The sequence below is a fragment of the Phodopus roborovskii genome, unplaced genomic scaffold (genome assembly GCF_943737965.1).
Source record: "Phodopus roborovskii unplaced genomic scaffold, PHOROB, whole genome shotgun sequence".
Lineage (NCBI taxonomy): Eukaryota > Metazoa > Chordata > Mammalia > Rodentia > Cricetidae > Phodopus > Phodopus roborovskii.
Genome location: NW_026126646.1, coordinates 6,931,775 through 6,945,574, shown reverse-complemented (window position 1 = coordinate 6,945,574; position 13,800 = coordinate 6,931,775). Strand labels below are relative to the sequence as shown.

At 41.1% G+C, this 13,800-nt stretch overlaps 1 protein-coding gene across 4 annotated transcripts in view; it reads right to left on the bottom strand.

The window, feature by feature from the left end:
• Window positions 1-13,800, bottom strand: part of Gnb1 (G protein subunit beta 1) — a 62,047-nt gene that overhangs the window by 21,235 nt on the left and 27,012 nt on the right. For all 4 annotated transcript variants that reach the window (XM_051173967.1, XM_051173968.1, XM_051173966.1 and 1 more), the window contains 2 exons: window positions 8,202-8,298; window positions 1,015-1,053 (listed from right to left, as the gene is read on the bottom strand). In XM_051173967.1, the coding sequence (XP_051029924.1) occupies window positions 1,015-1,053; window positions 8,202-8,258 (96 nt within the window). In that variant the 5' untranslated portion in view covers window positions 8,259-8,298. The remainder of the gene's footprint in view (window positions 1-1,014; window positions 1,054-8,201; window positions 8,299-13,800) is intronic.

The window sequence follows — 13,800 nt, the reverse complement described above, 5'->3', positions numbered from 1 at the left end:
CATACAGCATTGCCTATTGGCAATAATATCCTGCAGCCATCATGTTCTTCACAGGCCACAGACCTTATGCCAATCACCTCTTTACCCAGTATGCAGGTATTGGGTCATCCCGAATCAACCCAGTGAAAACACTAAGATATTAAAGATCATGAGCATAGACCCATGTAACTACTATAGAAGTTAAACGTTTATTATTGCTTTATTAAATTATGAGTTATCTCAACCATCGCACTTTAACACAACCATGGATACACAGTTAAAAAAAAAAAAAACAGTCTATCTATAAGGTCTGAGGACTAGGCATTGATTCCCCAAGAAGTTGTATGTGTGTCTGTGCGCTACTAAGTTTTTTATTGTCAACCTGACAAAACCTACAGTCATCCCAGAAGACGAAACCTCAATTAAAACACTGCAAAGATCAGATTCCTCTATGGGCATTGTGGGGCACTGTCTGGATTGCAAATTGATGTAGTGAGCTATGCATACACCACCTCTAAGCAGATGATCCTTGGCTATTTGAGAAAGTGAGTCAGTAAGCAATATTCCTCTCTGGTTCCTGCCCTGACTTTCCTTAATGATGAATTATAACTTAGAAGTGTAAGCCAAAATAAACTTGTTGCCCCCAGGTTGCTTTTAGCCAAAGTGTTTACCACAGCAACAGAACTATACTACAATAGGAGTTGATTTTAAATGATTTTTAAATGAATTTTTATTTATTGGGGTATGGGAATGGCACACATGTGCAGAGGCCAAAAAACAACCTGTATCACAGGACACTATCAGTGTCCTTCTACCACATGAGCCCTAGGGATTGACCTCCAGTTGTCAAGCATGGTGGCAAGCACCTTTTACCCACTGAGTCATCTCACCAGCTTTACACATATTTTAAAATCAGTGTGATTTTTCTGGTTGGTCACATATGGTAGAGATCTCATTTTTATTAAAGAATATTCATTGGTATTCACCACCTAGAACGTTAATTATGGATGACTGAGAGATGGAATTATTTCTTACCTGAGAAAGAGTCGCATCTGCGCATGCTTTACGAGCATCCTATAAAACAACAAATGAGAATTAGTCAGATTTCTCACTTTCAACTTCAGGACCTTTCCTACCAAGGTTTCAGGAAGCCTCCTCCACTGTCAGGAGCTAAAGCACAGAGTACACGATGAAGCCTCTCCTCTTTTACCTCTTCTTGAGTATTTCCAAATCCACTGCTGCCTTTGAGCTCTGCAGGCCACACATAAGTGATGTGAAATCCCTAACCCTGCGTAAGACATGCAAACTCCACAGAACTCTGGGGACCCTGGACCATAGGCAGTTCCAGGGAATACCACACTGGAAGCAGAGAGCACTCTGGCAGTGGAGGGTACCTTCTGACAGCCAACACATACTTGCTCTGTCTTTCCCACAGCCTACATGAGAGCAGGAGTTGTTGCAAGGAAAGAAACAAGCTAAAGACTAGCTAGCTATCCAGGCCAAAAACCTTCTCTTTGATAATGCATTATCCAAAGGCTACATTTTCAAGTCAAACAATGATTAAATTTAAGTTCTATGAAAAGAACAAGGGATCTAGAATAGTTAATAAAATTCCAGCGAGAGTGGTAACAAAATAATAGTAGGCAATCTTTTCTATCTATAAACTTCCAATGAAGCTAAGACCTATGAAAGAATATACCATAATAATTTTTCTTTAATTTTTACCATATTAATTAAAGTTTTTATTAACAAGTGAAATAAGCCTTGAAATCTCAAAATGGAACATACATAAAAATACAAAAATATTCACTATGAAGAAAAATGAGACTACCCCACTTTTTAAAAGTTCAAAATTTAAGAAGAGGCGTAATTCAAAGGAACTGATAACATCGACTAAGAAACTGACCACCTGATTCCAAAGCAGAAGGTGGCAACAGGCCTGGTTCTCCCAATGAGGTAAAACATTCCCAGATTAGTGTTCAAGGGAAAACCGCCTCATAGCTCAGGGTTTTTAATTTACAAGCTGATGACATGGTAAATATACTGAGATGACCGTTACTGTATGAATGGACTTCTAGGTTCCAAATCCATCCTCAATGATCATGCTTGTAACCAAAACACAATTATATAGCCAAGTATTTCTACATTAAAAAAAAAACCTGGAGTAAAGTGCACAGAAAAGGCTTAAAATAGCAAGACATTGTCAAGGGTTGTTCACGCCAGTAAGTCTAATATTTTCAAACACCATGATATAATATATAACTTTGGGCTTAAAAGACTAAAAATATTCGCCATGTGTTGGTGGTACTCCCTTTTAGTTCCAGCACTCAGGAGACAGAGGCAGCTGAATCTCTGTGAGTTCCAGGCCAGCCTGGTCTACAAAGCGAGTTCCAGAACAGGCTCCAAAGTAGTATAAAGAAACCGTGTCTCAAAAAACCAAACCAAAACAACAACAACAAAAAAAAATAGACTAAAAATAAAAAATGGAATTTAAGCAGCTTTACCTTGGTTAGTTTCCAAAGACCAAATTACACAACTACTCCTAACAGAAAAAAAACACTGAACAGGTCATAATTCCAGCCATCTTTGGTCAGCAAGTGGTTGAACACCCACATAGCTCTAAAATTGCTTAAATGAAGACAGACACTTTTCAAAACTTTTTTTCTAATTATGTTAGAGGTCAGAGGACACCTTGTGGGAGCCAATTCTCTCCTTCTACCATGTAGGTCTTAGGACTGGAACGCAAGTCATTAGGAAAGGTTAGGTAGCAAGTACTTTTACTTAATAAGCTATCTTGCTGACCTGAGAATTAATTAATTAGAATTGAGATAGACTCCTTTAGCTCCTGCTGGCCTAGAACTCACTGTGTACACTAGGCTGACCTCAAATTTATAAACACTCTCCTGTCTCTGCCTCCCAAGAAAGGAATTAAAGACATGTGCCACCACAATAATTTGTTTCTTTTTCTTCTTTTCTTGGTGGGGAGGGGAGATTGAGATAGGGTTTCTCTGTGTAACGGTCCTGGTTGTCCTGGAACTCTTACAGATCCAAATGCCTCAGCCTCCTGAGTGATAGGATTAAAGATGTGTGCCACCACCACCTGGCTCACAACTAATTTCTTAATGGACTTATTCATACGAATATAATGGTCCACTCAACCAATCAGTCAATTTCCTGTCCTGTCTGGGTGTGAATACAAAGGTGCCACCACAGAAAAGGTGTGGCCCATCTCAGGCAGGCAGTCACTCACACTGAAAACAGAACGTCTGGGTCAGCTCAGCTCAGCCCAGCCTCTGGGTGACTATATTTTGTACCATGTGTAAATGCAACTGGTCTATAAGTCAAGTTCCTTTGTAGTTAAGGCATGTGTGTTTTAATGAAACATTTGTTTCCTTAGGATTAACAAAATACTGACAGGCTTTTTTTTTTGGGGGGGGGGGGTTGTCTTAGGGTTTCTATTACTGTGAAGAGACACCATGACCACAGCAACTCTTTTTTCGTTTTTTGTTTGTTTTTTTGAGACAGGGTTTCTCTGTATTCTTTGGAACCTGTCCTGGAACTTGCTCTGTAGACCAGGCTGGCCTCGAACTCAGAGATCCACCTGCCTCTGCCTCCCGAGTGTGACCACAGCAACTCTTATGAAATACTTAATTGTGCTGGTGGCTTACTATCAGAGGTTCAGTCCATTTATCATCATGGTGGGGAGCACAGCGGTATGCAGGCAGGCAAGGTGCTGACTACATCTTTATTAGAAGGCAACAGGAAATGGACAGTGACACTGGAAGTGGCTTAACACTCAAAGCCACTCCCACAGTAATGCACCTCCTCAACCAAGGCCACACCTCTTAATTAATGCCACTCTCTACTGAGTCCATTTTCTTTGAAATCACCACAGGGTGTATTTCACATGAAAAACAAATCTAAAAACAAACACTTCCTAGAATCATCTATTCCTTATGTAGTTCACTATGTTCTTTTTTATTTGGTCTTATTTTTTATTTTTATTTCTGGAGACAGGGTCTAATGTCGCCATTCTGGTCTTAAATTCACTATGTAGCTAAGGACTGAATGAATTCCTGCTTCTACCCACAAAGTTCAAAAACTGTAATATGTATGAATACAGCTAGCTAGAAGCTTTCTATTACCTTTTTTAACAATTAAGTGTACAGGCAGTGGTGCACACCTTTTGTCCCAGCACTCAGGAGGCAGAGGCAGGTTGATTTGAGGCCAGCTGGTATACAACGTTAATTCCAGGACAGCCAGTACTATGCAAAGAAATTGTTTCACAAACCTTGTCTTGGAAGGGGGGGAAAAAAAGAGGAGGGGAGGGGGAATACAAACCTAAGAGTGTGACTGGTATGTGTACTGGCTTTCGTCCTGTGGAACATGGAGGTCATGGGAAAACCGCAGTCAGTCCTCTTAACACTCCAGGGGTAAAACTTGGCTTTTCAGGCTTACAATGTTGGGTGGCAAGAACCTTTACTTGAATATAACCCTGGCTATCCTGGAAACTGTTATGTGAACCAGGGTGGCCCAGAACCCACAGAGATCATTTCCCTATGCTTCCATAGTGCTAAGATTAGAAGTGCTTTCTGTCACACCCAGCCTCCTGCTTTTGAATTTAAGACTGGGTCTTGTTTTGTAACCCAGTCAGTTCTGGAATTCACTAGACTTAAGTACCCTTCTATTTCCCAGTGCTAGGAAGGTAATTACCAACACATACAGTGAGTTCCAGCACACTGGCAAGCTGTGGACTATACTGGCAGGCAAGCAAGCACTGGAGTATTGAGTCAGGACATGCTACCAGCCTTTACACTAAACTCTTTATTATTCAGTGGGCAAGCAGTAAAGAATGTTTGACTTTCTTCCCTCACCTATACCATACCCTCTCCCTTTTTTAAAAGGTGGTTTTTTTTTTTTGTTTTGCTGTTTTCTTCCAAATATATGTGTGTGTCACTACCACTGGAAACTAGAAGAGAGCCAGGTCCTCTCAAGTTGGAGAGTTAGAGGTGGTGCTGAGAACTGAACTGAACCACTGAAGTATCTCTCTAGCCCCAGAATTTTACGTTTTAAAAAGTATTCCTGGCCAGGTAAGGTAGCACACAGCTTTAGTTCCATAACTTGGGAGGCAGAAGCAAGGAAATCTCTATGAGTCTGAGGCCAGCCTGGTCTACATATAGCGTTCCAGAGCAGCCAAGCCTAGATAGTGAAACCCTGCCTCAAAAACAAACAAAAAGTCCCCCCTTTCTTTCACCTCTCTTCACCAACGCATTGTGCAGTGTTGAGAGGCAAGGTTCAAACCCCATGCAGTCATCTGTGAGGATGATGCTTATTATGAGGGTTGAAGCAATGTCTTTACTGGGATAATGGTGTGTCTACAGTGGAGGTCTTGGGCCATGGGTGTGAACTGAATCATGCCCTTATAGTGATACGTGAGCTGAACTTTAACAGCAAAACAAAACTGAAAGGATGGAACAGTACTGACTGAAATAATTACTTAGCAAGATGGGACTAGATGAAGCTTGTAGAGATTGTTTTTACCTGCTTTTTTACATTTTGCCTTTTGGGACAGGGCCTTGTGTTGCTCACTTGGTCTCAAACTTCATAGGCAACAGAATGGCCTAGAACTGCTGGTCCTGCTTTGTACCTCTTGAGTGCTGCACACAGGGGCACTAATGGATGCAGAAAGGAGGGCACCAGGGACTATACGCCACAGAAGTGAAAACATGGGGAGTAAGTAAGCCTGTATATTATAAAGACTTGCATGACATTTATCTTAGCCATGCAATCTCTCTTTAGCTGTAAAATGACTCAAGCCTAGTAGCTACATGGCTATGAACATGTAGCTTTATAAAGCTTCTAGCTTTTCTGAATATGTCCTTATCTCCTTTCTTTCTATGTTCTAAGCATGCTTTTCCCAATACTTGGGCTTTCTTATCCTTTCTCTAAATCTCCCCTCTGCCATGTAGTTGACCTCCATGCCAGTTTAACTTTAAACAGAACAGCTATCTCTACCCTGTTCACCTTTAGTCCTCAGCCCTTGGGGTGGGGGTGGGGGCAGAGGCAGGTGAATCTGTGACTTTTGAGGCCAGCCTGGTCTTCAAAGAGCTCCAGGACAGTCTCCAAACCTACAAAGAAACCATGTCTCAACCCCAGCCTCAAAAAAAAAAAAAAAGAGTTGCATGGGACTGTGAGCCGCTTGATCTGGGTCCTGGGAACCCAACTAGTGTCCTCTGGAAGTGTAGCATGGGCCCTGTGATCACCTTTTGAGACAAGATCTCATCGTACCTAGGCTAACCTCAAGCTCACCATGTAGCTGAGGGTGACTCTGAATTACTTTCATTCTGCTCCCTCCCCCAAGCACTATATTGAAGCTGTGTACCACTCAGCTCCTAGCTTTAAAAGTCATACAAAATTCCAGGGGGCCGAGCAATGGTGGTATACACCTTTAATTACCAGTGCTGAGGAGACAGAGGCAGGTAGAGCTCTGTGAGCTTGAGGCCAGCCTGGTCTACAGAGATCCAGGACAGACTCTAAAGCAATACAGAGAAACTCTGCCTCGAAAAACAAAACAAAAAGGATTTTCTAGGGGAATCTAGGCATGCTTTGCAATCCCAGTTACAGGAGAGACTGACACAGGAGGAATACTTGAACCCACAATTTTGAGATCAATCTTAGTACCATAATAAATATCCCTCAAATCCTAACCCTAAAAAGATTTTAGGTATCAGAGGTAGAGGTATATTTCCGTGCTACAGTACTTGCCCACCATGTGAAATACATCAATTTAGGAAAATATCTGATATTATTTAAATTTGCTTATACAACACCAAATACAAAAAAAAAAAAAAAAAAAAAAAAACACAACACACACACACACACACACACACACACACACAAAAACAAAACAAACAAAACAAAAAACCACTGACCAGGACAATCTAGACTCAGTCAGATGTTGAGATGTGAAGTACTTACAGCACAGAATATTTTCTGTTTTATCTCTGGTTCTAAATCTCAGGCAATTCTGGTATCTTTTTTTTTTTTTAATTCAAGAAAAAGTTGGCAGCCAGGCAGTGGTGGCATTTAACCCTAGCACTTGGGAGGCAAAGGCAGGCAGATCTCTGTGAGTTCAAGGTCAGCTTGGTCTACAAAGGAGTTCCAAGACAGCCAGAGCCACTGCTGTTAACAGAGAAGCCCTGCCTCAAAAACAAAACAAAAAAGTTGGCTAAAGCAATGTTGGAGATTTTCCTCATTGTCTCACTGGCAGCCCAAACACAAATGACAAATTAAAGGAAATGTGAATTTCTGTTTAGGCAGATACTGATTATTGCCAACAACTTACTGTATGAGACTCTGAAGACATCTATACCCTTACAGACAAGAACATGAAAATCAGAGAAAGCTATTTCGAATAAACAAAACCTTAAACAAAAGAAAACTGGTTTTTTCCAGTTAAGCCTTAAGGTTTTTTTCCCCTCGATCTTTAAACTAAGTCTAAGAAAAGGAAAGACATATTTGAATTGTCTCTGTATAATGTTGAGTTCAAGGTCAGGCTAGTCTGCATTTTGAGTTCCAAGACAGCCAAAGTTACACAGTGAGAAGTGAGGCCCTATTTCAAGTAACAAAAAATGAAGTACAACCCCAAACTATAAACCACATTCGCCTTGCAGTGAGGGTTCTCACTCCCATCTCCAGCAAAAGAAAAGAATCAGAATACACCAAAATTTACCTTTCCCCTTCTTTTTGAGACAAGATTTCTCTATGTAGTCCTGGATGTCCTGGAACTCAGGGATCCACCAGGCCCTGCCTTTTGAATGCTGGTATTAAAGCTGTGTGCCATCACCCAACTGAAAGTTATCTTTCATTTAGTTCTGTATTCAGGTAGACAAATCTGCTCTCTCTAGTGGCCCAAGAACTGTCATGAACACTCTAACAGTCACCCTGGAGCAGAACCCACTTCAAAATCATGAAAAATAAGGCAGGCACATCTAAAATGCCATTTTACTTTCACTTTCTGATACAGTGGTCAACAGAAGCCACAAAGGAGGATCTAAAACCTAGTTTCCCACAGGAAGAATTTTTACAGAAACATGCCATGTATATTCAAGCAACAAATTAATCTAGAGCATGACGAGCACATACTGGACAATTTTGCCTCACTCTGTTATCCATTCAACAGGTAATTTCTGACCTGAAACATAAGACATATGGCTACGTACTCTAATCTGGTTTTTCAGTTGCTCGGCTTCCTGCCGCAGCTGGTCAAGCTCACTCATCTTCAGATCTCAGTGCTTTCCACACCTCAGAATCCAAGCTCTGCAACAGAAACAAGGCATGAAATGGGTTAAGTATGACTGGTTAACTGAAAATTCAATTTTGAGTAACTTATAAAGGGAGTAAAACACTGGGCGTAGTGGCACAAGCAGTAGGATCTTTGTGAGTTCAACTGGTCTAGGACACTCAGGGCTGTTACACAGAGAATCCCAGTCTTGAAAAACCGTGGGGGTGGGGGTAGGGGACCAAGGAAATTGAAAACTTCAGAATTATGGTCTCAAAAACAGAACTTTCCAGCAACATTCATCAGAACTTTTAAAAACCCTATCTAGGACCGGATTAACAACATATTATCATTTTCTTTTTACTAACTCTGAATGGTACAACAATGTATAACAGTGCCAAAAATGTTGTAGCAGACTGAAAAAGAAAACTGTTAATGCCAATAGTGTTAGTGCATTCTACGACTTAGGTGAAGAAAAATCTTAAGTTCAATGCCAACCTGTACCACAGAGACCCAATCTCCAGGAAAATAAAAATAAAAGGCCTTTCTAAACATGATAAGATTTTAAGTCTCAGAAACCAAGAACAAACTGGTAGACATCCAGAATACCTACCACACAATGAAAGCAGAAATAATTTCTTCAGGAAACAGGACTGAGGCAATCTGGAAAACTAGTACTTTGAAGTATACAGAAGTCCTCTATTCCCACTAAAACCCTATGGAGTCCCAGGAAGCTCAGAAGGATCTTGACCCTTCTAGGTTTGGACTGAATAAGGCTGGTCAAGTACTACATACCCGTCATGTAAGACAACATCCCCAAACTCAGAGACAACTGAGATCATCCTGCTAGAAAAACAGACTTTTTCAGCCTGGGGATGCAGGAGTTCAGCTGGTAGGGTGCTTGACTGATAAGTACAAAGCCCTGGATTTGAGCCCAGCCCCAGGATAAATGAGGTGCCGTGGTGTACACCTATAATCCCAGCACTCGGGAACTAAGCAGGAGGATCAGAGTCACCCTTTAAGGTCATCCTTGACTACATAACTTGAGGCCAGCCTAGGATATACCACAACTATTTTAAAAAAGATAAGCTAACAAACCTGACTTCCTGGATTAAGGATATAGTTCAGTTAGAAGACTATACTTTAGTACAGCACTTGGGAGGCAGAAACCTTCTGATCTCTGTGAGTTCAAGGCCAGCTTGATACCCAATTCCAGCATAGCCATGACTTCATAGAGACTCTGTCTCAAAACACCAAAAAATAAAACAAGAGACTTCTTTCCCTCAGAGGAACTTATACATAGAGATGCCTGTGTGTCTGTCTGGGACTCATTTTGGAAGCTTAGATTGGCCTTGCACTGATAAGAAAATCTCTTGCCTCAGAATCTAAGTGCTGGAATAGCAAGCCTCATATATGTCACTGTATCTGGCATACAGGCCACACTTCTGAGGAATATGTTGGCTGTTAAATCACCCAGTGAATGTGATCAGAGCACCTTGAAACTAAAGATGGAATTTCTTAATACCAATGTGATTTACGCAAGGATCTTGATACCTCCATGCAAATTACACAGAGTACGAGTGTTCTGACTGCACTGTATTTATGTGTGCCATGTGAACACCTATGCCCTTGGGTGAGAATAGTGCATCACATCCCCCAGAACTGGAATCAGAGGGTTACTGACCATGTAGATGCCTGCTTAGCAGGTGGGGGATGAGGCAGAGACGTGTGGGTTCATCTGGTTGGCATGGTAGGTCAGTGGTTCTCAACCTTCCTAATGCTTCAACCCTTTAATATAGTTCCTCACGTTGTGATGACTCCAACCATAAAATTATTTTCATTGCTACTCCATAACTGTAATTTTGCTACTGTTATGAATCACAATGTAAATATCTGTTTCCCAATAGTCTTAGGTAATCTCTGTACAAGAGTCATATGATCCCCAAAAGGTTGAGAACCTCTGCTTTAGGTTCAGTGAGAGGCCTTGTATTGACAAATGAGGTAGTGAGTTAGTAAAATAAGAAGTTAAGATTGGCATGCATACACACACACACACACACACACACAGAGAGAGAGAGAGAGAGAGAGAGAGAGAGAGAGAGAGAGAGAGAGAGAGAGAGAGAGAGAGAGAGAGCAATAACAACATAAACGTCAGGTGTGATGGCATGTCATGATTTCTAGAACTTGGGAGATGCAGAGGTACAAAGACTGCTTGACTGCTTTGAGTCTTAGGCCTCTCTGGTAATACAGTGTGATCCAGGCCACCTACAACTGTGTATCAAGATCCTGTCTCTATTCTTTCTCAAAACTCAAAGTTAATAACCCATGCTTAACTAACCACTGTTATTTTCATTATAAGTAAAACACATCTTGGGTAAAATGTCTGGATAACCCCAAAGCCTAACTGCCAAGTTCCTTATACTTTTTTATTCTACAGAAAAACAAATGAATGCCATCAATGAAGATAGTTGTTTTCAAATGTAATTCTTGAGTGGATGCTTGGCTCATCTGGAAAGTGTCACAAAAGGAGCTTACCTCAAGCTTACCTGAACACATGGCATTAGAGAACATTTTTTACTTTTGCAGGAAAAGGCTGGATTATGTCTTTAGCACACAAAATTTAAGGACTAAAGTTTAGGAATATTCCTACATAACCAAGTAAAATCCCAAATGAATAATAACAAGATATTTAGATAAAGACGTGGTGCCATGTTAGTCTTGCATGTGTGTGGCTTGTTTTACCTTACTTACAGAGTCAGAGTCACTGCACTCCTTATCCTACTAAAAGCCACTCTGGCTGTAAAGACCTTCCACCCAATCCAGCATTCATGTAAGAAAAAGTAGCAGCCAAAGTCATGAGGTGCCCTGTATTAGTCCAGTCAACCTGGACATAAACACTAAAGCTGAGCTAGCTTTTACATCATAGACTGAAAACAACACCCTAATGGTTTTGTAAACAGAGGAACTTTCTGGCTCCCTCGAAAGCTCCTCAGGCTAGGTGGCCATTGACTTTACCCAAAGGCAGCTCGATGCCGTGTTAGCTTTATAAAGATTTTTCCCTAAGTTTCTAGTAAATCAATTTTCCTAGTTTTAAGCACTATAGCTGGGTGACTGTCATGTATTTTTTTCTGTAGTATATATGAAGATGGTGTCCAATCAGAAGAAAGATTTTTAGCAGAGAAGCCCTGTCTGGAAAAACAAAAAAAAGGAAGAAGATTTTAGGTCAACAGGATGACTCTGTGGGTTAAGTCCCTTGTTGTGCAAGCCCAATGGCCTGAGTTCAATCCCTAGAGCCTACCCATGTAAAGGTAGGAAGTTTAATTAAAAAAAAAAAAAGTTCTTATTAGCTAGTAATCTTTTTTTTTAGTTCTTATCTATTTGTGTGTGTGTGCACAGAACACACCAGATGAGGGCAGAGGGCAGCATGAAGGAGCTGGTGCTCTCCTTCCATCAGCATTAACAATGAGTGCCTGCCTTAACTTGCTGTCCTAATTAATATTACCTTTTCAGAATTCAAGTCAAGTACAGCACACAACTGCAAAGGGCATGTATAATGCTATTACACTGCTTTAATCATCTAAAATGAATATATCTTTAAGAAGTTCTACTTACATTTAATCACTTTTTGTCTTCTCTTCAGTGCCGTCAGTCCCTTGACCCTTCTGGAAACCCCACCATCAGTTCTGCTTGCCTGGGCAGCTCTTCTCCTCCAGAGCATGTCCCAGGTAAGCTTTGGCTATGCTGAGGTGGCACTTTCCAGCCTAATCCACTAAGACAGGACCTGCTGAGGCCTCATGACTGCCCGTGACCCACATCTGCCTTCAGCTTTAAGTTAGAACTGCTGTTTAGGAAACTGGAATAATTTAAACACATGGGGCAAAGAATGTAGCTCAGGGGTGGGTGGTGGTATGCCTTTAGTCTCAGCACTCAGGAGGCAGAGGCAGGTGGATCTCTGTGAGTTCAAGACCAGTCTGGTCTACAAAAAGCTAGTTCCAGGACAGCCTCCAAAACCACAGAGAAACCCTGTCTCGAAAAAAATCAGGAGGGGTATGGGGAGTATGGAGGTATGGGGGGGTAATGGGGGTATGGGGGATCTAGCTCAGAAGTAGGGTACTTGCCCACTATGTGACAACAAACAAGCTAATGTACCCTGTCCTTACTTTAAGTAACATGCAGTATCTTTAAGTGTTAGCATGATTAGAATACTGCACAAATGTGGTGTGAGATGTAAAATCCCCACCTTTGAGATAAAGACAGCAGCAGAATGCCCCTCAAATCAAGACCCCTATGAAGGAATCATGACAGAGTACCTCAACAGTGACCTCAGGGCCCTACTACTTGACAGTTACTAACAATGATACTTGGGCAGAAGCCTGCTACTGATAAAAAGGGGAAATACGAGCCATCAAGATGATTCAGCCAATAAAGACACCTAATGTCAAACCTGACAGCCTGATTCTGATTGCCCAGAATACACCTCATAGAAGGGGAGAATGATGTTCCTGCAAGTTGCCCTGATTTCCATTTGTATGTTCTGGTATCCATGCACACACATAAAATAACCTTTGATTTAAATTTTTAAAGGTGCATATTTTGAGCAGGGAATTGCTGACACATGCCTTTAGTCCCAGCACTCTGGAGGCAGAGGAAGGAGGATCTCTGTGAGTTTGAGGCCAGCATGGTCTATAGATCAAGTTCCAGGACAGGCTCCAACGCAATACAGAGAAACAGTATCTCAAAAATCCAAAGGTGGGTGGGAGAAGAGGGGAGTGCATATTTTGAAAACCAATTTTATTGCTGGGCAGTGGTGGCACACACCTTTAATCCCAGCACTCAGGAGGCAGTTTCTTTTTTCGGTTTCTTCAACATACAAATAGGATCTCACTAAATCGCTTTTCACTCTGGTCTGGGAATAACAACATCTACGTCACAGAGCTAAAACAAAAAAACGAGACAACCAGTCTAACAGTGCCCTACCCTCACCTCATAAGCCTCCAGTGAGTATACTACTGAAGTACCCCTTTCAACAGGACAATCCCAAGGTGATATCGAGTAGAAGTCAAATTGGCAAAGAATACTACTGTCACTGTTTATGTTTTCTTCTTTCTTTAAAAAAAAAAAAAAAAAAGATTTATTTATTTATTATGTGTACAATGTTCTACTTACATGTATGCCTGTAGGCCAGCAGAGGGCACCAGATCTCATTACAGATTGTTGTGAGCTACCATGTGGTTCCTGGGAATTGAACTCAGGACCTCTGCAAGAGCCCTAAGGTACTACTTTCTTTTCTTTTCTTTTCTTTTCCTTTCTTTCTTTCTTTCTTTCTTTCTTTCTTTCTTTCTTTCTTTCTTTTTTAAAATTTAACTTTATTTTATGTGCACTAGTATGAAGGTGTCAGATCCCGTGGGTGCTGGGAATTGAACCCAAGTCCTCTAGGAGAGCAGCTGGTGCTCTTAACAACTGAGCTATCTCTCCAGCCCCAAGAAGTTATTTTCAATCACAGGAATTTCTAAAATATTTGAGGTTATGAAAGTGGTTGG